At 43.3% G+C, this 24997-nt stretch overlaps 2 protein-coding genes across 5 annotated transcripts in view; one reads left to right on the forward strand and one right to left on the reverse strand.

Moving 5' to 3' along the window:
* LOC121565588 (neurobeachin-like) overlaps nt 1-24997 on the reverse strand; it is a 300567-nt gene that overhangs the window by 92322 nt on the left and 183248 nt on the right. For all 4 annotated transcript variants that reach the window (XM_045213661.1, XM_045213660.1, XM_045213658.1 and 1 more), the window contains one exon: nt 11247-11383. In XM_045213661.1, coding sequence (XP_045069596.1) covers nt 11247-11383 — 137 coding nt within the window. The remainder of the gene's footprint in view (nt 1-11246; nt 11384-24997) is intronic.
* On the forward strand, nt 7988-10365 carry LOC121565598 (putative nucleotidyltransferase MAB21L1). The gene has a single exon (XM_041876170.2). It carries the CDS (start codon nt 8435-8437, stop codon nt 9512-9514), a length of 1080 nt encoding a protein of 359 aa, XP_041732104.1. The 5' UTR covers nt 7988-8434; the 3' UTR covers nt 9515-10365.

The following is a 24997-nucleotide window of genomic DNA, read 5'->3' on the forward strand; positions in this document are numbered from 1 at the left end:
CACCAATTGTGAAAGTTCTCCCACTTAAAAAGATGAGAGAGGCCTGTAATTTTCATCATAGGTACACGTCAACTATGACAGACAAAATGAGGAAAAAAAATCCAGAAAATCACATTGTAGGATTTTTTATGAATTTATTTGCAAATTATGGTGGAAAATAAGTATTTGGTCAATAACAAAAGTTTCTCAATACTTTGTTATATACCCTTTGTTGGCAATGACACAGGTCAAACATTTTCTGTAAGTCTTCACAAGGGTTTTCACACACGGTATTTTGGCCCTTTCTCCATGCAGATCTCCTCTAGGCGTGATGTTTTGGGGCTGTCGCTGGGCAACACGGACTTTCAACTCCCTCCAAAGATTTTCTATGGGGTTGAGATCTGGAGACTGGCTAGGCCATTCCAGGACCTTGAAATGCTTCTTACTGAAGCCACTCCTTCGTTGCCGGGCGGTGTGTTTGGGATCATTGTCATACTGAAAGACCCAGCCACGTTTCATCTTCAATGCCCTTGCTGATGGAAGGAGGTTTTCACTCAAAATCTCATGATACATGGCCCCATTCATTCTTTCCTTTACACGGATCAGTCGTCCTGGTCCCTTTTGCAGAAAAACAGCCCCCAAAGCATGATGTTTCCACCCCCATGCTTCACAGTAGGTATGGTGTTCTTTGGATGCAACTCAGCATTCTTTTGTCCTCGAAACACGACGAGTTGAGTTTTGACCAAAAAGTTCTATTTTGGTTTCATCTGACCATATGACATTCTCCCAATCCTCTTCTGGATCATCCAAATGCACTCTAGCACGGGCCTGGACATGTACTGGCTTAAGCAGGGCACTGCAGGATTTATGTCCCTGGCGGCGTAGTGTGTTACTGATGGTAGGCTTTGTTACTTTGGTCCCAGCTCTCTGCAGGTCATTCACTAGGTCCCCCCCGTGTGGTTCTGGGATTTTTGCTCACCGGTCTTGTGATCATTTTGACCCCACGGGGTGAGATCTTGCGTGGAGCCCCAGATCGAGGGAGATTATCAGTGGTCTTGTATGCCTTCCATTTCCTAATAATTGCTCCCACAGTTGATTTCTTCAAACCAAGCTGCTACCTATTGCAGATTCAGTCTTCCCAGCCTGGTGCAGGTCTACAATTTTGTTTCTGGTGTCCTTTGACAGCTCTTTGGTCTTGGCCATAGTGGAGTTTGGAGTGTGACTGTTTGAGGTTGTGGACAGGTGTCTTTTATACTGATAACAAGTTCAAACAGGTGCCATTAATACAGTTAACGAGTGGAGGACATAGGAGCCTCTTAAAGAAGAAGTTACAGGTCTGTGAGAGCCAGAAATCTTGCTTGTTTGTAGGTGACCAAATACTTATTTTCCACCATAATTTGCAAATAAATTCCTTAAAAAATCCTACAATGTGATTTTCTGGAATTTTTTTCCACAATTTGTCTCTCATATTTGACGTGTACCTATGATGAAAATTACAGGCCTCTCTCATCTTTTTAAGTGGGAGAACTTGCACAATTGGTGGCTGACTAAATACTTTTTTTCCCCACTGTATATATGAGACAATTTGTTGACTTCCGCTCCGTATAGGGAGAGGGAAGGTGCCTCCTCATGTTTGTTGTTATATATATATATATATACACAGTGGGGAGAACAAGTATGTATCAAATACGGCAGTGTATCAAATACTTGTTCTCCCCACTGTATATACAGTACCAGTAAAAAGTTTGGACACACCTACTCATTCAAGGGTTTTTCTTTATTTTTACTATTTTCTACATTGTCCAATAATAGTGAAGACATCAAAACTATGAAAAAACACATATGGAATCATGTAGTAACCCAAAAATATATATATATATATATATATTCTTCAAATAGCCACCCTTTGCCTTGATGACAGCTTTGCACACTCTTGGCATTCACTCAGCCAGCTTCACCTGGAATGCTTTTCAAAAGTATACAGGACAATGACCCAACACACCTCCAGGCTGTGTAAGGGCTATTTTACCAAGAAGGAGAGTGATGGAGTGCTGCATCAGATGACCTGGCCTCCACAATCCCCCGCCCTCAACCCAATTGAGATGGTTTGGGATGAGTCGGGCCGCAGAGTGAAGGAAAAGCAGCCAACAAGTGCTCAGCATATGTGGGAACTCCTTCAAGACTGTTGGAAAAGCATTCCAGGTGAAGCTGGTTGAGAGAATGCTAATAGTGTGCAAAGCTGTCATCAAGGCAAAGGGTGGCTACTTTGAAGAATCTCAAATCTCAAATATATTTAGATTTGTTTAACACTTTTTTGGTTACTACATGATTACATATGTGTTATTTCATAGTTTTGATGTCTTCACTATTATTCTACAATGTAAAAAACAGTAAAAATAAATTAAAACCCTTGAATGAGTAGGTGTGTCCAAACTTTTTACTGGTACTGTACATATTACATTACAAAAACAAACATGAGGGGGCATCTTTCCTCTCTCTGGCAAAACAGACTGGAGATGATTCTATAAACTAGTCCACATCAAACCACAAGTCTTTACAATGCTGCTGCTCTAACAACAAACCACAAGCCTTTACAATGCTGCTGCTCTAACAACAAACCACAAGCCTTTACAATGCTGCTGCTCTAACAACAAACCACAAGCCTTTACAATGCTGCTGCTCTAACAACAAACCACAAGCCTTTACAATGCTGCTGCTCTAACAGCTTCACAACAACAGCAGAGATATTAACCGGTAACAGAATAATAATGTCGCAGAACACTGCTCCTGTCTCTTACTAATACCTTAATACTGTCATGTAGAACAGATACAGCATTTATCTGTGTGATAATACAGACAGGGGAAGCCATAGTCTGCATCACAAACGGCACCCTATGTAATGCACATATAGAAAATACCATGGACCCTGGTCAAAAGTAGTACACGATAAAGGGAATAGGGTGCAATTTGAGATACAACCATAACCTAAGCATTTTTACACAGTAATGCAATGGGCACATACTAAAACAGAAAAATGTGTGATCGTTCACAGAATGTTATCCTCTTATTTAAATGGCATTCGTCTGATAATACCTCTCATTTTCTGTGTTATTATGCAAAGCCATGTTGGCAAATAAAACTAAATTATATTTAATTATATTAATGCTAAATTGATGCAAATACATGCATGTCATTCATCAGAAAGGCTGACAAGCGTTCCATATTGAGGAGAAGAGGGAGGCGGGTGGTGGAGGAGCTGAGATAATTCATTAATTTTCATAATTTCCCTTGTTCTTCTCTCTCTTCTCCCTCTCGCTCTCTCTCTCCCTCTTTCTCTCCTCCTCTGTCATGGAAATACACACCAAAGATCTGTTATTATGTATTTTCTCTCTCCATCTGATGTGTTTTGTGTAACCACACCGGGCTGTAGCCTGATGGCCTGTAGCCTATAGGACCTAGCCTGGGCTTCAGCTGATCACTACAAGGTCCTTCAGAGCCTCTGGCTATATTGTCCTGGCTCCTCACTACTCACACAGAGAGGCTGCTGACAGGAGGGCTCTATTGTCCTTGCCTCCTCCTAAATCGTATTGGAGGAGAAGGTCCAAGGTCCCTCCCCTCTGACCTTTTTCTCCAATGTGTTTTGAGAAGGATGCGAGGTCAGAGGATGTGAGGAATCAAGGAAATATGAATTGAGAAAGAGTAGGGGAGGGAGGAGGCTAACACAGGGAGGCTGCTGACACGAGGAGGGGGTATAACAGATAAAGAAAGGGGGGTCGGAGATCCAGAGGGGGTAGGGGTGTAGGGAGGATCCAGAGGGTGGAAGGCACAAGGCCCAGAAATTAACGGGCTACCCCACAGAGACACCATATTGTCTGGAATAATGATATTCAGATTATTAAAAATGAATTAATTTTGTGGGGGGACATGTCAGAGTGAGTCCCTATCCCGAGAGGGTTAAGTGTATTATTTCTCCCAGTATGAGGCCTAATGCTGATCACACGTCTTAAATGCCACCCTCTTAATCTGATTCCTATTGCACTGCCACTCCATTAGAGACTGTTGGTATAATCTGGATTTGATTTGGTGACTGAACCTCTCCTTGGCTGCCCTCCATCCCCAGTCCTCTATAATGCACAGAGATAGATGACAGAATAACATGGACGACCCTATTTGTCATGTTCTAACAGGATTATCAATAGAGACACACACTGACTATTAATATCCTCAATTAGTTTACTTTAATGGCCACATTATGAGATGCCACAATTACTATTGTGACTTTTAAATTGTTAATATGGTCTTAGATAAATTGGGTCTGTCTTAATAAAATTAATATTATTATGGTTTTAGCTGGGTTTGGTCTTAACCATTTACACTAATGGTATCTTTCATGCACCACAGTACTGTACATTTATAAAAACTTGATTTTTATATAGTAAATGTTTACACTGTCTGGGGCGATGGATTTGTGGCATCGAAAATGTATGTTGTATTGTCAACCTAGACTTGTAATTGTCAAACTGAAATATCTCATGTCCATTTTCAGGCCGTGTGTGTGCGTGATAAACTATGGTGTCATCACAAAGCCATTTCAGCTATTAGACAAGAACTGTTGACCCCATGCCAGACCACTGAGAGGATCAGTCTTACTAAGAGAAAGAGAAAAATGAAGAATGGAGGGGAAAAGGAGAAGTGCAGTAAAGGCCGGGTCTGGAAACAAAGAAGCCTTCTACACAGAGAGGATGGGTCACATGGTAGGAAGTAGAAGTCATTGTATTGATTTACACAATCATGCATAAAGCTGGAGGGTCAGTGACTGGATTGATGTTAGGCTGGGTCAGAATCGAAAAAGGCCCCATACTACAGTCATGCATTGGGCTGTAGGGTTAGAAATAGGTTCTATTGAAATTAGGCCGGGTCAGAGATAGGCGCTAACCCATATCTGCTATAGTGGATCTAACACATAGACCATGCAGGATAGTGTAGATCTGAGTAGAGTAGAACGGGTTGTTAGTGTAGATCTATAGTAGAGTAGACCAGGTTGCTATATAGTGTAGATTTGTGTAGAGTAGACCAGGGGTGTGTTCAGAACGGTGTGCAACGTTTAATTCACACACAAACGTACCTCAAAGGCTGTTGAAGAACGGTGCGCACCGTTTTGGGGAAACGTATCATTCAGTACAAACCGTCACGCAACGTAGCAAACGTTGAACCGAACTGAACGCACCTCAGGTTGTTAGATCAAAGCATTAACATTTACATGTAGATCTGTGTAGAGTAGTCCAGGTTGTTAGATCTAAGCATTAACATTTACATGTAGATCTGTGTAGAGTAGTCCAGGTTGTTAGATCTAAGCATTAACATTTACATGTAGATCTGTGTAGAGTAGTCCAAGTTGTTAGATATAAGCAGCCACATGCTTTAGATTAAAGAGGTGATAATCCTGAAGAAAAGCCCCTCCTCTATCACGCAGAGGGATGACCAGCCTCATGGCCACACTGACACACACACACACACACACACACACACTTGGAGTTGGAAGTAGACTGTAGACTAGTCTGGATCTAATAAAGGCCAATATACCTGCTGATCTACAGTATAGAATGTCCTACATTCACAAAACACTCCAGGAAAGTGACTAAGAAAAATCTAAACTAGGAAGTGGTAGCTGGTACCTAGTTTTGTCAATATCTAACCAAACAATTTCTGTTGACTATCCATCTAAAATAATAGTCAAGGTTATGAATATTATCAACTATATTTCACACTTAATTTGCATTAGTATTTTCATTGTAGACCTTTAGATGGTCCTAGAGTAAAGATGTGTTCTCCTGGCAAGGTCTATCCCAGCACCCCCATGTGTTGTCATATCTGTAATATCTGCTTGGTAACAGTGGGACATTATTATGATTGGGCTGATGCTGCTGACAGAGACCTCCAGAACGGCTGGCATGATAGTGGGAGACACCTATCCATCACACACACACACACACACACACACACACACACACACAGACAGACAGACAGACAGACTACACTGGGAACTGACAAGGTGCAGTCTATCCTGATAATTTGTGGTTCTGTGCAGATGAGTGTAAACGTCTTTGTGTTCCGTACCTGCTCTCTGCAACTCTGCCGTTTGACGCCTTCTTCAAAGCTCATACTGAACCCTCTGAGATGGGAAGCCACGATGATAACTACTTATAAAGCTAGAGATGGTTCCGAGATTTGGTTTGGTGATAACTACAGTGATTGTTCAGTGATTTGGTGTGGGGGGAGGGACTTCTTTACTGTGCAGCAACTTCGTCTGCATAAAAATATCTAGTTTACTGGTGTTGTGCATAAATGTGTCTTGCTTCTACTGAGGTTTTGATAACATAATAAACTGTTTCATATTAGTAATACGATTGGAATAGTTAAAGAGTATTTCGGTAGCAGTAATAACTATGTAGGCCTAATTTCCTTCAGAAGAAAATACTAGGCCTACTCAACTCAATTATATATATAATTAGGCTAAAGTAATAATCATAATAATAATAACAATAATGTATTGCTTTTTTTAGTTGCAATTGTTTTGTTTTGTTTAATTTGTTCTATCATCCTATTCGTGATAATTGTAAACACTGCTCTCACACAACACTCACCGGGAATGATGTCTACAATGTACAACATCAATAATTTGTCGAGTATTAACAGTAACGGCCTGCTTATGAACACCTTGTGTTCACAACCTGTTAATGCTGACAAGATGCTGTTATACAATATTGTGGACTATATAATAATCGGAATCACGTATTTCAACAAACTAACAAGATGCTTTCAATAAAACATTTACCAATGCTGAAAAATAATTCATATTGGAAATATATTAAAAAGCCTACACATGTATAGATTACAGTCTTACAAAACAGTGGTATAGCTAATGGAAATATCTATGGCATCTTTATTTTTCTCCACTGAAAAGATGAGTGTCCTATTTAATTTGACAAGTTCATCCTTCAATTAATGAGGGATAGTAGGCCTATTTCATACATTGAAATAACGAAAAATAGGAACATTCAAATTAAAAAACGTCTTAATTGAAAAGTAGGCATGAAGATTTAATTTATTGCGTTGAATAGCCTATACAACAACACTGTAAGTAAAAACAATCAACTTCTAAGGGGCATTGGGCCTTTATGTTATCATTAGCCTATTTATGCTGGAAAAGAAAACAGAGAAAATTAACCGGTCCACTATTTTTAACTACTACAATGTTCAGGCATACATGCATTATTGTCAAAATAACCATGCGTGTAATTTCACAGGCCTAATAATTATACAATAGCCTAGCCTACTGATATGCTAAAGATGTAAATCCATATAATATAGGCTATTTCAACATGCAGTAGGATATTTTTTTCTTCGGACACTGCATTCCAAATTGCTATTTGAAATGTCCCTGTAGAATAGATTTAGCAGTGCGAATCGTCTGTCAGAGCAAAAAATAAATAAAGACATAACCCCACGCAACGACTGTCATCAAATCTGTCATTTAAGTCGTCGTGTCTAATATTAGATCAGGTACCGTCCTGAGGCTGTGGACAATACAGACACACTAATCTAATCTACAAGAATAAAACAAAACGATAATCAGAGAAAATAAGAATAATAAACACAAGAAAAATACAACCTAAAATATGTTTTATTCAAAACAAATATATAAGCAAAACATTGTCATATTTTATAGCCTACCTAAAGTAACATACAACCAAGCAGTCTAAAATGAGCAGTTGAAGAAAATCCGTTAAAATGTCAAAAAGACAGCCTGAAAGAAAGCAGAAAAGGGCTCTGTTTTTTCTCTCCCCAATGCGTAGGTGGACTTCCGATCCTCGACATTACTACCTTTAGTTTAAATTGTATATAAAACCGGGGGATTAATTTGTTGTCGATTAACTGGAGGCGGTGACGAATCAGATGGCGATTGGACATCCCCATTCCTAACCCTCCCTTTATAATTTCCCGAAGAGCGTCCGGGCTGTTAAACACAGAAAGACTCAGCCGCCTCCACGACGCCCTCTCTCACACACACACACACACACACAGACAGCACCGCGCACTTTCACATGCGGATCCATAACTACAGCAGTGATTAGAGAAATAACAAAAACAAAGACGAGGTTCTTTTGACTACTGACGTGAGAAGGTGTAATATGGACTTTTGATAATTATTCGCAAATCGAAGGACATACTTTTTCCAACTGCAGTTCAATGCAAAAGCTTATGATTTAGACCGGCGAGATTATTACGCATGTGCCCCAACTAGCAACAGGCTGGGTTGGGTCTTTTGGAACACATTTTTTTTCTTTTTAATAGCGTTCTTTTTTCTCTAAAATTGGCTCCCGTACAAACAGCCGCGTTGGATCCGTCGGCTTACTGCGAGACTCCGGTCTACAACCCGGATCTCTGCCCTAACATGATAGCCGCCCAGGCCAAGCTGGTGTACCACCTCAACAAATACTACCAGGAGAAATGCCAATCTCGGAAGGCGGCCATCTCCAAGACCATCCGGGAGGTGTGCAAGGTGGTGTCGGACGTCTTGAAGGAGGTGGAGGTGCAGGAGCCCCGCTTCATCAGCTCTCTCAATGAGATGGACAACCGCTTCGAGGGGCTAGAGGTCATCTCCCCCACGGAGTTCGAGGTGGTGCTCTACCTCAACCAGATGGGGGTGTTTAACTTCGTGGATGATGGGTCTCTGCCGGGCTGCGCCGTGCTCAAGCTGAGCGACGGCCGCAAGAGGAGCATGTCTCTCTGGGTAGAATTCATCACCGCCTCCGGCTACCTCTCTGCGCGCAAGATCCGCTCCAGATTTCAGACCCTAGTGGCGCAGGCCGTGGATAAATGCAGCTATAGAGATGTTGTCAAAATGGTGTCTGACACCAGCGAGGTGAAGTTACGCATCAGAGACAGATACATCGTTCAGATCACCCCGGCTTTCAAATGTACCGGGATCTGGCCCCGCAGCGCAGCGCACTGGCCCCTACCGCACATCCCCTGGCCAGGGCCCAACAGGGTAGCCGAGGTAAAGGCCGAGGGATTCAACCTTCTCTCTAAAGAGTGCTACTCGTTGAACGGAAAACAAAGTTCGGCAGAGAGCGACGCCTGGGTCCTGCAGTTCGGCGAGGCCGAGAACCGCCTACTCCTGGGAGGCTGCAGGAAGAAATGTCTGTCGGTCCTTAAGACGTTACGGGACCGGCACCTTGAGCTGCCTGGGACACCCCTCAACAACTACCACATGAAGACTCTGGTTTCTTATGAGTGTGAAAAACATCCACGGGAGTCTGACTGGGACGAGAACAACCTCGGGGACCGTTTGAACGGGATTCTATTGCAGCTTATTTCGTGTTTGCAGTGCAGGAGGTGTCCCCATTACTTCCTGCCTAATCTAGACCTGTTCCAGGGGAAACCTCATTCTGCTCTAGAAAATGCAGCCAAACAGACCTGGCGACTGGCGAGAGAGATTCTGACCAACCCCAAAAGCTTGGAGAAACTCTGAGGTAAATGTGTGTTATAGTGAAGAAGAGTCAGTGAGAGGCCTGGTGATGTATCAAAGAACTATGGACAGAAATGATCACTGCACCCCTGTTTTATTCACGGTCTTGTAAAATGTGACTATCCTCTGATGATGAAGACGTTTACTCTGAGATCATTTTTATGACATTTAGTCAAATATGACCCTTCTCTTAATTATATTCTGTGATGTCCTACCATCAATCCACATTCAAGGTTAGGTTACAATTCAGTGTTAATCTTTCGTTATTTCTCTCCATGCCCACAGTTGTCTAAATCGTTTATTTGCTTAAACGCTTTAAAATAAAGCCCCCATACAAGCCTTGACAAAATAACTGTACAATTTCTACTGTAAATACATTCATAGGTTGTGATTCCAGTGGTCTGAAATGGTGAATGTTGTTCTGTGACATGTAAACTTAGGAGATCAATTCCACCTTTTAAAGTAAAACGCCTGAACATTTTTTTATCTGGTAGAAAATACATTAGTATATTCATTTCAGTGATAGTCTGCTGTATCTGTTGTCAGTGGACATTTTCTAATTTTGAAAGTTTACATTTTGATGGTATTATCTGTTACGTTTAAAAAAAAACATTCCATAAATATACATACTTGAATTCTTATTTAAAGTATACTCGATCATTTTTGTTTGTACCTTGCTTACATGATCAAACCTGAAAATAAGAATATATATATAAATACAGTCTAATTGAAAAGAAAAAATGCACTTGAAATACACTGGATTATAACATTTGTGATCTGATTTTTTATTCCTGTCTCTGAACTAATTTAAAGAGTTAGCCTAATAAAAACGACCTATGTAATATTTGTGTCCCAATCATGATTAATGAAATGTATAACTTGTATTTTTTTTTTTTTATCACATATAGGGCATATTTATTGTCGGCACCATACATGGGTATTTTATAGGCCTAGTGTTTAACCCATTTTAAATTACGCAAACATAGTTTGTCATATCTCTATTAGTTCCGGCTAAAGGCCTACCCTCCATATTGTATCTATCAGGTTGTCTACGTTATAATAATAGGCTGTCAAATTAAAAGCTTTTTATAGGGAAAAACAAATGTATGAGAGGTACGGTTGGGGTTAGACATTAGGCCTATATTTCTACACGAAGACTGCGCAAAATTGAACGCTTAATTGTGAAAATGTCTAGGTTACAACGTTAGTATTAGCCTAATAGTACAAGTGGTTATCCCATTTCCATACACAGTCTCTATATTTATAAACAATGATAATATTGGTCTAAAATCGAACAGACCTCGTAGGCTCTCGTTTGATGACATGGATTTTCAGGTTTTGAGGGGATCAGAATATCAATAAATGTGTAAAATATTGTAGGCCTACAGGTCAGGTTCTCTTCAGGTGGAGCCTCGCGCTCGTATAAGCCTAGGCCTGGGTATGCTTAAGGCTCGTCTACATTCTGGGAATCCAGATGGCACAACGTTCCAATTAGACCAAATAATCTAAAATGCTCCACTATCTCCTAATGGTTGAATTGTTGCACATGGGTGAACCTGGATAATTGTTTTCATCTCTAAATCACATTTTGTGTCTTGCACAAGAAAGGAACCTGGGGTCTATGCGGGCCCAGCCTAAACATGAACATGAGTCAGTAAAGTGAACTTGAACGTGAACAAAAGCTTGTGGGGTAATCGCATATCAAACAGAAAGGGAAAGTAGCGGTTGGACTTACCGTGGAGTCAAGCCGTTTGAAGGAGGGGTCATCCTCATCCACTTCGAAATAGATCTCGGTCGTCGTGATGGAGAGCGTCCCTCGCGCCACTATTACCGGGGCCACGAGCTGGGCCGGGGTGCTGAGGACCACTGGGCCTATAATGCGTAATACATGGTGCATCAGATATAAGGACAAACAATATATGGTCTTTAACAATTCCTAACAAATAATTTGATTTGTTTGATTGTGAATTATTATCAAATTTGAGTATACTTCGATTTAGTCAGAGAAGATATTGAGACGATGTAATGTCTAGGATGCAAATTCTACAATTTCTTCTTAATTTGGGCACATGCACGGTTCTTAATTATCATGGTAACATGTCTTCATTCAGAGTAATAAAAAAAAATGCAAACTCGAATTATTCGTTCTGGCTATAAAACAGGTTATTTTGAACCAAATCGCTATTCGGCCTATTCAACAAGCATATAGGCCTATATACATTCTAGGCTTACAAAACTATATGAAGCTAATTTACATAAGTAATAACCATTTTAACTAAAGGCGCGTGCGGTGCAATAAGGCCAGCAGTGTCATATGGCCTATCAGAACTAAACCAGAGATGGAGGAGCGCTTGCCAATATGATGACTGGTCACTTATGACAATATCCGTATTATTATTATTATGCATATTTGCATACTGATATGTTTCATAACAATTATATCAGTTACTATAACGACAACTGGGGACACTAAAAGAGAGACACAACACCACCCCAAATTACTGTTTCAATATGCATAGCATCCTAAACTAATTAAATGTTTTAGAAAAACTTTATTTGAGGGAAAATAAAAGCGTTTATATTTGTGCTGACAATATCCGTTCAGTATTTTTACGATGGCTTTTTGACCCTTGGTCAGCTGACGGGATCACATGCAATCTCTCTTTCTGTCTCCACCCCTCATCTCCATCTCTCCTCCTGTCCTCTGCATCTCCCTCCATGTTCTATGTTCTATTTGGATCAGTATCGCTGAGGCGCGCGGCTCCAGTGATTTGTCTCGAGCTCAAATGAATGCTTTTGAAATTGGGATATTTATCGATCGCGTGAACTCCAAAGAGCCACTTTAATTTCTCATCAATCTTAATCTTGTGCTCCTCAGCCAATTATGCCCGATACTGTTGCAAGATTACAAGTGGATTTTGGTTTCAATTCCCTGGGCGCTCTTTCATTGTGCTCACGGAGCGTTCATGAATAGTGGAATCGGCTTTCCTACGCTTTCTCTCTGCCTGCCCTAGCTGCCTGTAATAAACTCTCTGCCTGTATTAAACTGATCTTATCTGGTTACACTATCACCGTTTAACATGTGCTTTACAAGCTGTAGTAAACATGCAATATCCCGGGTCTAATAACGTTGCAGTTGTAGGCTATTGTAGGCCTATGAGAACATTTGACCCTAATATGCCTCACAACATATTAATGAATAGATACTACAAAATACACTGACATATAATGCATTATACAATATAATAACTGCGATGTGCTCACAGAATTGAAAGCCATGCTTTTGAAAATGAAACGAAACGTGATCAAACATTAATTATTATTCTAATACTCATATTTATCACTGTCATATTTATTAGCCTATGTAATTATCTTGTAATGACACTTGTTCTTAATGTTGTTTCCACATTTAGACAAATATTAAACCCGCCCCATGTTAGGCTACATTTGAACAGAGAATTAGGCCAACGTCTCAGTAAACGGACAGATATTGTTTTACAGTCGATGCTGTTGCAAGAGATTCCCATCAATCTGAAGGGTTTGTCTTTCTGCAACATAAACTGTCTATTCCAAGACCTCTAGTCTACTCCCCCTCGGAGAGAAAGAGAGAATAATAAGACGTTGGAGGGTACAGAACCATTGTGTTGTGGCCTGAAGGGACTCTGGTACAGAGAGAGACAATACAGCCTTAATCCACTGCGCTACAGGGACGGGATTTAGCTGTAATCCCTCTAGGGATACTCCATAATTAGGAGTTAGTATTAAAACGTTTACACAATAATAATAAATGATACAGGTTTCCATATGCCAAAGGACTGGATTCGGTTAATACATGCGATATAACGCTATATTTTTGGAGTGGTTTTCTTAGAATGTCCTTAAAAAATAGTTATAGTAGTAATAATATTTATATTATATATTAACACACACACTCCTTTGACGCATATGGTCCTCAAAATTATATTTAAATTGTACATGGAGCAAACCATTCAATTTCTAGCAAAAATAATTCCAGTTATAATATTCTATTACATAGTCCTAGTTTCTTAGTGTTATAGTTCTATTTTATATGTACTCTAGTCTTGTATGTCTATGGGGAAGGTAAACTGATAAACAGTCTGGTCTGATGAAGACTGTCACAGTGATGTCACTGCTGCACTGCTACACAGACACAAGGCATTCTGGGTAGTGTCATAATTAAAACAGCACTGTTCATTCTCCCAAAATCCAGATTGCCCAACATGCCTCTCAAAGGCTTGAATAAGTCTAAGACTTACCTTTATAGGGCACTATTTTCGACCAGGGCACATAGGCCATTAGGGTGCAATTAAGGACCCAGCCTAAAACAGTTCCACTTCTTGTCATATATGCAAGAAAGATTATAGTAGTCATTTCCTAAACATGCAATGTAGTCAGTGATATTATAAGTAATTCAAAACATCCTGAGCACTGTACTATTTTATGAGGTTTTGTCTAAGTATTTATGACAATATTATCTTGCACTCATAAGGCTAATTATTACCCATGTAAGGGATAAAATTATGCCAGAGAGAGAGCGAGAGAGAGAGACAGAGAGAGACAGAGAGCGACCGAGACAGAGAGAGATATGATAACGGTGCACTCCCCTCGTTAGGGCATGATAATGCCTCCTTGAGAGAGTACAGCCTGTCTTTGACTGGTCCATTCAAAGGTCTGTCAGTTAAGATCATTAATATCTCAACTAAAACAGTAAACAGCCACTATCTAAACACAACACCTCCCTTTCCCTCTTCCATCCTCTCCTCTCCTTGAGATTTGGGTTACAGATGAGTAGACAAAAGGAGTGTGTTGATGCCAGTGAGAGCAGACGGTGTTGCCAGTGTTCAGGGGGAGTGAAACTAATCATGGGTTTGGTAACCACAGGGCAGGCCCGGCCCCATAGCTAGCTGGGCCGAGGGTAAGCCACGCCCCCTCTGGCAGCAGACACTGACCTGATGGTTGGTTGGCAGGAGGCGAGAGAGAGAGAGGAGGAAGAGGAAGAGAGAGAGAGAGAGAGAGATGGGGGAGAGACAGAGTGAGAGGGCAAGAGAGAAAGAAAGAGAAAGAGGAAGAGGAGAAAGGCTGTCAACACACAGGGATGATCTCCCAGTTAGACTGCTCAGGGCAGAGAGAGAGTGTATAGATATAGAGCACATAGACAGAACACTACTTAATGTCCAGCACTTCCAAATGGTCAGTATGAGATAGCTAGGGCTCCCCTGCTGGTCAGAACGTGAACATACCTTTAACTTTACCATGCTGCAATATACAAATAAAAATAAAAGGTTTTTGAAAGGTTTTTGAACGTTCCAAAAATACATGTTTTGACCAACATTTTTAATAAGGTTGGAATTGATAATATGTTCTAAATTATGTACCTGGATAAAGAAAGGTTCCATTTAGAATTTTCTGTACTCATTGTAACTGGTCCAGTTGATTTTGGATGGTGTTTCTTTATTTTTAAAGGCCAGTGCAGTCAAAAACGTGATTTTCCTATGTTTTATATACATTTTAGTCATTTAGCAGACGCTCTTATCCAGAGCGACTTACAGCAGCAATTAGGGTTCAGTACCTTGCTCAAGGGCACGTCGACAGATTTTTCACCTAGTCGGCTCGGGGATTAGAACCAGTGACCTTTCGGTTACTGGCACAACGCTCTTAACCACTAAGCTACCTGCCACCCATATATATATATATAATAATACTGTGAAATTGTGAAAATTATGATAATGCCCTTTCAGTGTAAGAGCTGTTTGAAAAGACTGCCTGAAATTTCAGCCTGTTTTGGTGGGATGGAGTTTTGGCCTGCCCGGTGACATCACCAGGCGATAAATGAGTTAATTGGCCAATAAGAAAGAGCGTTTGAAACCTCTCTGCCAATAACAGCTCGTTTTCTATTTTCCCCTCCCCACTCAGACCACTCAAAGACAGTCCTAGCAAAATTATTGTTTGAGAAATTGTTCTTTGCCAAGAAGCTATTTTTGTTTCTTTTTACCATTTTAATTGAAAACAATCACAGTAAGGTACTTAATTGTTACCCAGGAATTATTTGATATTGAGATAAAAACGGCTGCATTGGACTTTTAAAGGGCAGTACATTTAAAATGTGATATTCCAGTTTTTTTAATGATATTTCCACACTGAGGTCGAAATAACACTCTGAAATTGTGAAGATGATGATAACGCCCTTTTTGTGGAAGAGCTGTTTGAAAGAAAATGCCTGGAATTCAGCCTGTTCAGGTGGGATGGAACTTTTGGCTCCCATCCTATCCGCTAATCAGGGCAGTGTATGTAAATATCTTCACATTTGTTTCCTAACGCCCACACACGTTTTGGAGTTATTTTCATGAAATAAACACAGAGTGATTTATTAGATATACAGTGATGATTTAAAAATAAAATTACAAAGACTGCATTGGGGCTTTAAGGACAATGCCGCCCACAGCCACTACGTAAAAGCCTGATCGTACCTCTTGAGATTCTGGACAGAAGCCAGTCATTGCATGTCTCTAAAGCTACATCCACTTACATGGCAACACTATAGATACAATAGTATACAATTATAATTCACTGTGTCAGAATGCCAACATACCAGTAAACTATTATCTTTTAAAAGAAACAGCAGCTACAGGATATCATATTTTCTTTATTATTTTCTCAACTGTCTTAGGATGACATTTTCTCCTCAGAAAAAACAACAACGTTTTTTTAGAAGGTCTGTGAGCTTGACAGGGGAGGCACAGCAACCAGATTCTCCCTCAGTCCATTTGCTGCCTTATAATCCTTGTGATTGGAACATAGTAAACGTTTCAGGAATTTATGATGGCTGCCAGGATCCGCTATTGTTTTACAGTAAAACGCTTGCATCAGGCATAAAACCACCACAGCCTGCTGCTCTTATTTCAGGCTCCAGTTGTTTGCAGCGTTCAGATAGTGTATCGGACCGTTGAACAGCTCCTCTTGATCTATATTCACAACCAGACTGAACTCTGGATAACTATCCCCTGTGAGGCCAAGGCAATTATGCCTAAAGCAGCAGAAAGCACAGTTCTGACTGGAGAGTTTGGCCCACATAGCTGGAGCCTGGTGCCATATAACCAGGAGGTGGGTTGGAGAACAGTATGAGAACACTGTGAGAACACTATGAGAATACTAAAACACTCTAAGGGTTTTGGATAACTCTATTGTTAGCAGAGACATTCCTGACTGGGCAGGCTCAGACCAATAAGGTATTTCAATAACCTGAGCTATTGGGCAAAACACCATCAGATGTTTTAATGAAGACAATAAATAGTACAGTTATGAATATAACTACTGTTCCCTGAAGGAGGGAATGAGGTATAACATACTATGGGGAGTCAACGACCAATCATATTCACCTGAAGAAAACTGAAATCACGGCCAATGGGCCAATGGATGCCGAGCCCGCCCTCGGAAGCCCCGCCTTCCTGGCTATAATACCGGGGCTCCCATTCATTTCCTCAATTCAGTACCGCTCTTCAGCGCGCCCAAACCCCCTGACGGACGGGGCCAAAATGTGTTATACCTCATTCCCTCCTTCAGGGAACAGTAGTTATATTCATAACTGTAGGTTCCCTTTCAGTCGGTCACTCGGTATAACATACTATGGGGACATAAAATCACGCCTCAAGCCGGCTCAGAGGATACCAAACTAGGAGACCCACGGCAGCCCAAGCACACACAGGTTCCACCGGCTCCAAAAAGGGGTTACAGAAGCCACCTTTTTCCCTAATACTTACTCGAGAAGCCTGAACTGTCAGAGACCCATATAGGGAACCAGAACCTGCTGCAACTTGGCTATGCGCACTGACCCATATAGGGAACCAGAACCTGCTGCAACTTGGCTATGCACTCAAGTCCATAGACCCCACAGTTACAAGAACAATACTTACCTTGCGAGCATGACATTTCAGAACTCTAACAAGGAACCACAAGCCCAAAACAAAGAAACACCTACCTTGACTTTGTAAAGCGCAGACTCGCGCTGCATAGCATCGACCAGCATCGATGAACCACGGCAGCCCAAGGCTCAAACCCACAGGAAACTGTGGTAACGCTGATAATGTGCACTTTACACGCTACCACACCACAAGGCAGCCCAAGGCTCAAACCTACAGGGAACTGTGGTAACCCGGACAAATGCGCAACCTGCACACTGCCTAACACCCACTTCCGGACCCAGCCATAAGAACACTATGAGCCACACTGGGAGCATTTACAAGGTATGTGGGGAACCCCAACACACTGCAGCACAGATATCACCAATCGTCATAACCCTGAACAATGCCCAAGAAGCTGCCACACCCCTAGTGGAGTGAGCACGCACACCGCTAGGCAACTCTTGTCCTTTGCTGTCATATGTCAGGGAGATAGCCGCCACAATCCAATGAGAAAGACGCTGCTTAGAAGGCGCACTACCGAGCTGAATTAGCGAAACTGGCAGAAAGCTGGTCACAAATGCGGATATCCTTGGTCCTATCCATATACGTGAGTAAAGCGTGCACCGGACACAGGCCATGCAACCTCCGTTGTTTACTGGAAGCAAACAGAGGAGGTAAGAAAGGGAACAGCTCGAAAGCCAGGGACCTGTAAGACAGGCATAACTCTGGGAGCAAAAGCTGCATTAGGAGGTACCATCACTTTGGAGTCGCCATGCGCAAATTCCAAACAGGAAGGGTGTATTGATAGTGAGTGGAGATCCCCAATGCGTTTGGCGGACTCCAAGGCCATGAGCAGGGCAGTCTTGTAGGAAAGGACCTTCGGGTTCAAAGACTCCAATGATTCAAACGGAGGCTCACACAGAGCATCCTGGACCAAAGCCAGTTCCAGGTCAGTGCCATAGGCTTAGACACTGGTCTGAGCCGACGCACGCCTTTCAGGAACGGGAGCACCAAAGGATGTCACCCCGGGGTAGAGCCGGCAATCCCTACATGACAAACCGAGATGGCTTCCATATGAACCTTCAATGTGGAAAAACAAAGTCCTTGCTCAAAAAGGTCTTGCAAGAACATAAAAATGTCCACCAAAGAGCTCTGAAAAAGAGAAACTCCTTTAACCTGACACCAACCCTCAAACGCAACCCACTTACAGTGGGGAAAAAAAGTATTTAGTCAGCCACCAATTGTGCAAGTTCTCCCACTTAAAAAGATGAGAGAGGCCTGTAATTTTCATCATAGGTACACGTCAACTATGACAGACAAATTGAGAAAAAAAATTCCAGAATATCACATTGTAGGATTTTTTATGAATTTATTTGCAAATTATGGTGGAAAATAAGTATTTGGTCACCTACAAACAAGCAAGATTTCTGGCTCTCACAGACCTCTAACTTCTTCTTTAAGAGGCTCCTCTGTCCTCCACTTGTTACCTGTATTAATGGCACCTGTTTGAACTTGTTATCAGTATAAAAGACACCTGTTCACAACCTCAAACAGTCACACTCCAAACTCCACTATGGCCAAGACCAAAGAGCTGTCAAAGGACACCAGAAACAAAATTGTAGACCTGCACCAGGCTGGGAAGACTGAATCTGCAATAGGTAAGCAGCTTGGTTTGAAGAAATCAACTGTGGGAGCAATTATTAGGAAATGGAAGACATACAAGACCACTGATAATCTCCCTCGATCTGGGGCTCCACGGCAAGATCTCACCCCGTGGGGTCAAAATGATCACAAGAACGGTGAGCAAAAATCCCAGAACCAACAGGGGGGACCTAGTGAATGACCTGCAGAGAGCTGGGACCAAAGTAACAAAGCCTACCATCAGTAACACACTACGCCGCCAGGGACTCAAATCCTGCAGTGCCAGACATGTGTCCCCCTGCTTAAGCCAGTACATGTCCAGGCCCGTCTGAAGTTTGCTAGAGTGCATTTGGATGATCCAGAAGAGGATTGGGAGAATGTCATATGAAACCAAAATATAACTTTTTGGTAAAAACTCAACTGGTCGTGTTTGGAGGACAAAGAATGCTGAGTTGCATCCAAAGAACACCATACCTACTGTGAAGCATGGGGGTGGAAACATCATGCTTTGGGGCTGTTTTTCTGCAAAGGGACCAGGACGACTGATCCGTGTAAAGGAAAGAATGAATGGGGCCATGTATCGTGAGATTTTGAGTGAAAACCTCCTTCCGTCAGCAAGGGCATTGAAGATGAAACGTGGCTGGGTCTTTCAGCATGACAATGATCCCAAAACACACCACCCGCCGGGCATGAAGGAGTGGCTTCGTCCGAAGCATTTCAAGGTCCTGGAGTGGCCTAGCCAGTCTCCAGATCTCAACCCCATAGAAAATCTTTGGAGGGGAGTTGAAAGTCTGTGTTGCCCAGCGACAGCCCCAAAACATCACTGCTCTAGAGGAGATCTGCATGGAGGAATGGGCCAAAATACCAGCAACAGTGTGTGACAACCTTGTGAAGACTTACAGAAAACGTTTGACCTGTGTCATTGCCAACAAAGGGTATATAACAAAGTATTGAGAAACTTTTGTTATTGACCAAATACTTATTTTCCACCATAATTTGCAAATAAATTCATAAAAAATCCTACAATGTGATTTTCTGGATTTTTTTTTCCTCATTTTGTCTGTCCTAGTTGACTTGTACCTATGATGAAAATTACAGGCCTCTCTCATCTTTTTAAGTGGGAGAACTTGCACAATTGGTGGCTGACTAAATACTTTTTTCCCCCACTGTATATGTATACAACCCTCGTAGAGGGCACATCTGCCGACTGTATAGTCGTAATCACATTCAAGGGTAAACCCTAGCCGTCAAATTCAACATTTCTGGGGCCGAACCCACAGATCCCCATATCTGTGGTTGTGGGTGCCAAACTCTCTGGTGCACCTGGGACAATAGATCCCAACGAAACGTGGATGATCTCCTGGAACCAGGGTTGTCTGGGCCAACGGGGAGCCACCAGAATCAACAACAGACTCTCCTGACGGATCCTCTCCATGGTGGCCTGAATCAGGTCCACTGGAGGAAACGCATAGAGCAGAGTCCAAGGCCCTTGATACGCCAAAGCATCCGTTCCCAACGGAGTGCCCAGATACCTCATTGAGAAGAACAGATGACAATGCGTGTTTTCATGTGATGCGTAAAGATCTTCGTCAGCCCTGCCGAACTGGTCCAATATCTGAACAATCACCGATCTACTTTACAGATAGGACCCCCCCTGGAAAGTAGATCCGCACCCACGTTGAGAAACCCGGGAAGATACGTCGCCCTGAGCAACAGGAAATGCACACTGCTCCATACGAGCAGATAACGGGACAGATTTAGAAGAGAGAGAGAGACCGCGTCCTCCCTTGCCTGTTGATGTACGCCACTGCCGTCCTGTTGTTGGACCTTACCAACACATGCTGGCCCTCCAACATCAGGAAAGAAACGCCTCAACACTAGCAAAACAGTCAGTATCTCTAGGTAATTGATATGCAGTGCCCTTTGCGCTGTTGACCAAATCCCTCTTTCCGAGTAGCCCACACGCAGTGCTCCCCATCCCAGCAAGGATGCGTCTGTCGTGAACAACCTGTTGGACACTACCCGGCCCATGAGAACCACTTGCAACATCAGTCACGGGTCCCTCCAAGGAGTCAACGTCCTTAGGCATGACGGGGATACCTTGACAAATGATGGCAGTGGCAATTACACAGCGCTGAAACAGAAGCATCAACATAAGTCCCAGAGGCACCACAGCTATCATAGAGGCCATCAGACCCAATAACTGCATGCACAAGCGAAAAGGCACCGAGTGCCCCAGCTGAAACCGTGCCAGACAGAACCGGAATGCGACCCTCTGTTGGGACAAAAATGCATGATTCAGAACCGAGTCCAGAATGAGACCCAGAAACGGAATGCGCTGTGCCAGATTCAAACAACTTTTCTTGTGATTCACTATGAACCCCAGAGACTGAATATGGGAAACCAGCGTGGCAGTTTGGAGTTCCACCTGTTCCTTTGACTCCGCTATGACCATCCAATCATCCAGATAGGCCAATAATCTGATCCCCTGGCACCGCACCGGTGCCAAAGCCACCTCTACCACCATAGAAAAAGGTCTGGGGTGATAGGGAGACTCCGAAAGGCAGGACTAGAAACTCTTAGGCCACACCCTTAAAATGAAACTTCAGAAACTTTCTGTGGAGAGGATGTATAGCCACATGAAAACATGTTTCCTTCAGATCTATGGGCGTAAGCCAATCGCTGGGACGCACCGACTGCAATAGCCATTGAAGTGTAAGCATTTTAAACTTGCAAACCTGGAGGTGCTTATTTAAAACACACAAGTCCAGGATGGCACGCAACGTTCCATCGCTCTTGGGAACTAAGTAGTACCGGCCGTACCAACCGCTCTGTACTTCAGACACGGGGACCACCCGAATAGCCTGCTTTTGAAGGAGAGAGGAAATCTCTCAAGACAGGTGCTAGGACCTCAGGGGCAATAGGCGTAATGACGCCATGAAAAGGATGACGCAGAGCAAACTGCAGACTGTACCCCCTCGTCACCATCCTCATCACCCATGGTGAAACTACGCAACCCCGCCACTGGACGGAGCACGCTACCAGTCTCCCATACATTATTCCCTGAAGGGGCAGAGCACCAGCACTGTTTATTCGGAAGCACCGTGCTAGGATTAGCCCCTTTGTTATCCCCTGGAGCTAAGTAACTCGCCAGCTTTCAATCCATCGGCCATGTGCAAACGAGCCCCGCCTCCTCCAAATCTTCTACATGAATGAACTCGCCATAACCTGGTAGCACCAGCCTGGCTGAATGAGGGGAATGCCAGGTCGCCTGTGGCTCATCTGTGAAATCTTTAAACAGGAATAAGCGATGCTTCACCGCTGGAGGGACAGGAGGTAAATACCTTCCCACAAACCTGGAGGAACTCTGCTGCGGGGGAGAAGACGGCCAATCCACCCCCAGGTGATCTGCCGCCCTACAACACAGCTTCGTCAAATGCACATTAACCACCAATGATTCACTTTCCCCCGCCGAGCTGATGACATCCAGACAGCATTGAGGAGTACACCACATCAGTCACTGGCTTCATCAATAAGTGCATCGATGATGTCGTCCCCACAGTGACCGTACGTACATACCCCAACCAGAAGCCATGGATTACAGGAAACATCCGCACTGAGCTAAAGGGTAGAGCTGCCGCTTTCAAGGAACGGGACTCTAACCCGGATGCTTATAAGAAATCCCCGATATGACCTCCGACGAACCATCAAACAGGCAAAGAGTCAATACAGGTCTAAGATTGAATCATACTACACTGGCTCTGGACGCTCGTCGGATGTGGCAGGGCTTGAAAACTATTAGAGACTACAAAGGGAAGCACAGCCGCGAGCTGCCCAGTGACACAAGCCTACCAGACGAGCTAAACCACTTCTATGCTCGCCGTAGGCAAGCAACACTGAAGCATGCATGAGAGCACCAGCTGTTCCGGACGACTATGTGATCACGCTCTCCGTAGCCGATGTGAGTAAGAGTTTTAAGCAGGTCAACATTCACAAGGCCGCAGGGCCAGACGGATTACCAGGACGCGTGTACTCCGAGCATGTGCTGACCAACTGGCAAGTGTCTTCACTGACATTTTCAACATGTCCCTGACTGAGTCTGTAATACCAACATGTTTCAAGCAGACCACCATAGTCCCCGTGCCCAAGAACTCTAAGATAACCTGCCTAAATGACTACCGACCCGTGGCACTGACGTCTGTAGCCATGAAGTGCTTTGAAAGACTGGTCATGGCTCACATCAACAGCATAATCCCAGAAACCCTAGACCCACTCCAATTTGCATACCGCCCCAACAGATCCACAGATGATGCAATCTCTATCGCACTCCACACTGCCCTTTCCCACCTGGACAGAGAGGAACACCTACGTGAGAATGCTGTTCATTGACTACAGCTCAGCATTCAACACCATAGTGCCTCAAAGCTCATCACTAAGCTGAGGATCCTGGGACTAAACACCTCCCTCTGCAACTGGATCCTGGACTTCCTGACGGGCCGCCCCAGGTGGTAAGGGTAGGTAACAACATCTGCCACACTGATCCTCAACACGGGGGCCCCTCAGGGTGCGTGCTCAGTCCCCTCCTGTACTCTCTGTTCACCCATGACTGCATGGCCAGGCACGACTCCAACACCATCATTAAGTTTGCCGACGACACAACAGTGGTAGGCCTGATCACCGACAACGATGAGACAGCCTATAGGGAGGAGGTCAGAGATCTGGCCGTGTGGTGCCAGGACAACAACCTCTCCCTCAACGTGACCAAGACAAAGGAGATGATTGTGGACTACAGGAAAAAAAAGAGGACTGAGCACGCCCCCATTCTCATCGACGGGGCTGTAGTGGAACAGGTTGAGAGCTTCAAGTTCCTTGGTGTCCACATCACCAACGAACTATCATGGTCCAAACACACCAAGACAGTCGTGAAGAGGGCACGACAAAGCCTATTCCCCCTCAGGAGACTAAAAGATTTGGCATGGGTCCTCAGATCCTCAAAAAATTCTACAGCTGCACCATCGAGAGCATCCTGACTGGTTGCATCACCGCCTGGTATGGCAACTGCTTGGCCTCTGACCGCAAGGCACTACAGAGGGAAGTGAGTGCGGCCCAGTACATCACAGGGGCAAAGCTCCCCTGCCATCCAGGACCTCTACCAGGCGGTGTCAGAGGAAGGCCCTCAAAATTGTCAAAGACTCCAGTCACCTAGTCATAGACTGTTCTCTCTGCCACCGACGGCCAAGCGGTGCCGGAGTGCCAAGTCTAGGTCCAAAAGACTTCTCAACAGCTTCTACCCCCAAGCCATAAGACTCCTGAACAGCTAATCATGGCTACCCGGACTATTTGCACTGCCCCCCCACCCCATACTTTTTACGCTGCTGCTACTCTGTTAAGTATTTATGCATAGTCACTTTAACTCTACCCACATGTACATATTACCTCAACTACCTCAACTATCCGGTGCCCCCGCACATTGACTATCGCAGGTACCCCCTGTATATATAGCCTCCCTACTGTCACTTTATTCTATTGTATATATAGCCTCCCTACTGTCACTTTATTTTTACTTCTGCTCTTTTTTCTCAACACTTTTTTGTTGTTGTTTTATTCTTACTTTTTTGTTTAAAATAAATGCACTGTTGGTTAAGGGCTGTAAGTAAGCATTTCACTGTAATGTCTGCACCTGTTGTATTCGGCGCATGTGACCAATAAAATTTGATTTGATTTGATTTGATTTTGACATCCGATTCACACTCTGAAAACCCTCCAGAGCCAACCAGGGATAGTATATCATCCCCGGAATCCGGACTCTGAACACTGACAGAGAAACCGGATTGAGCCTCACTCGGCTGGGATGACACCCCTATCAACTCTCCTGGCCTCAGACAACCCCATTTCCAAGGTTGCGTCACCGGAAGACCCTTCGCCA

Source organism: Coregonus clupeaformis, chromosome 5 (genome assembly GCF_020615455.1).
Source record: "Coregonus clupeaformis isolate EN_2021a chromosome 5, ASM2061545v1, whole genome shotgun sequence".
In the NCBI taxonomy this organism is placed as follows: domain Eukaryota; kingdom Metazoa; phylum Chordata; class Actinopteri; order Salmoniformes; family Salmonidae; genus Coregonus; species Coregonus clupeaformis.

Coding starts and splice junctions, on each gene's coding strand:
- LOC121565598 (XM_041876170.2), top strand. CDS start 8,435: ATGATAGCCGCCCAGGCCAAGCTGGTGTACCACCTCAACAAATACTAC.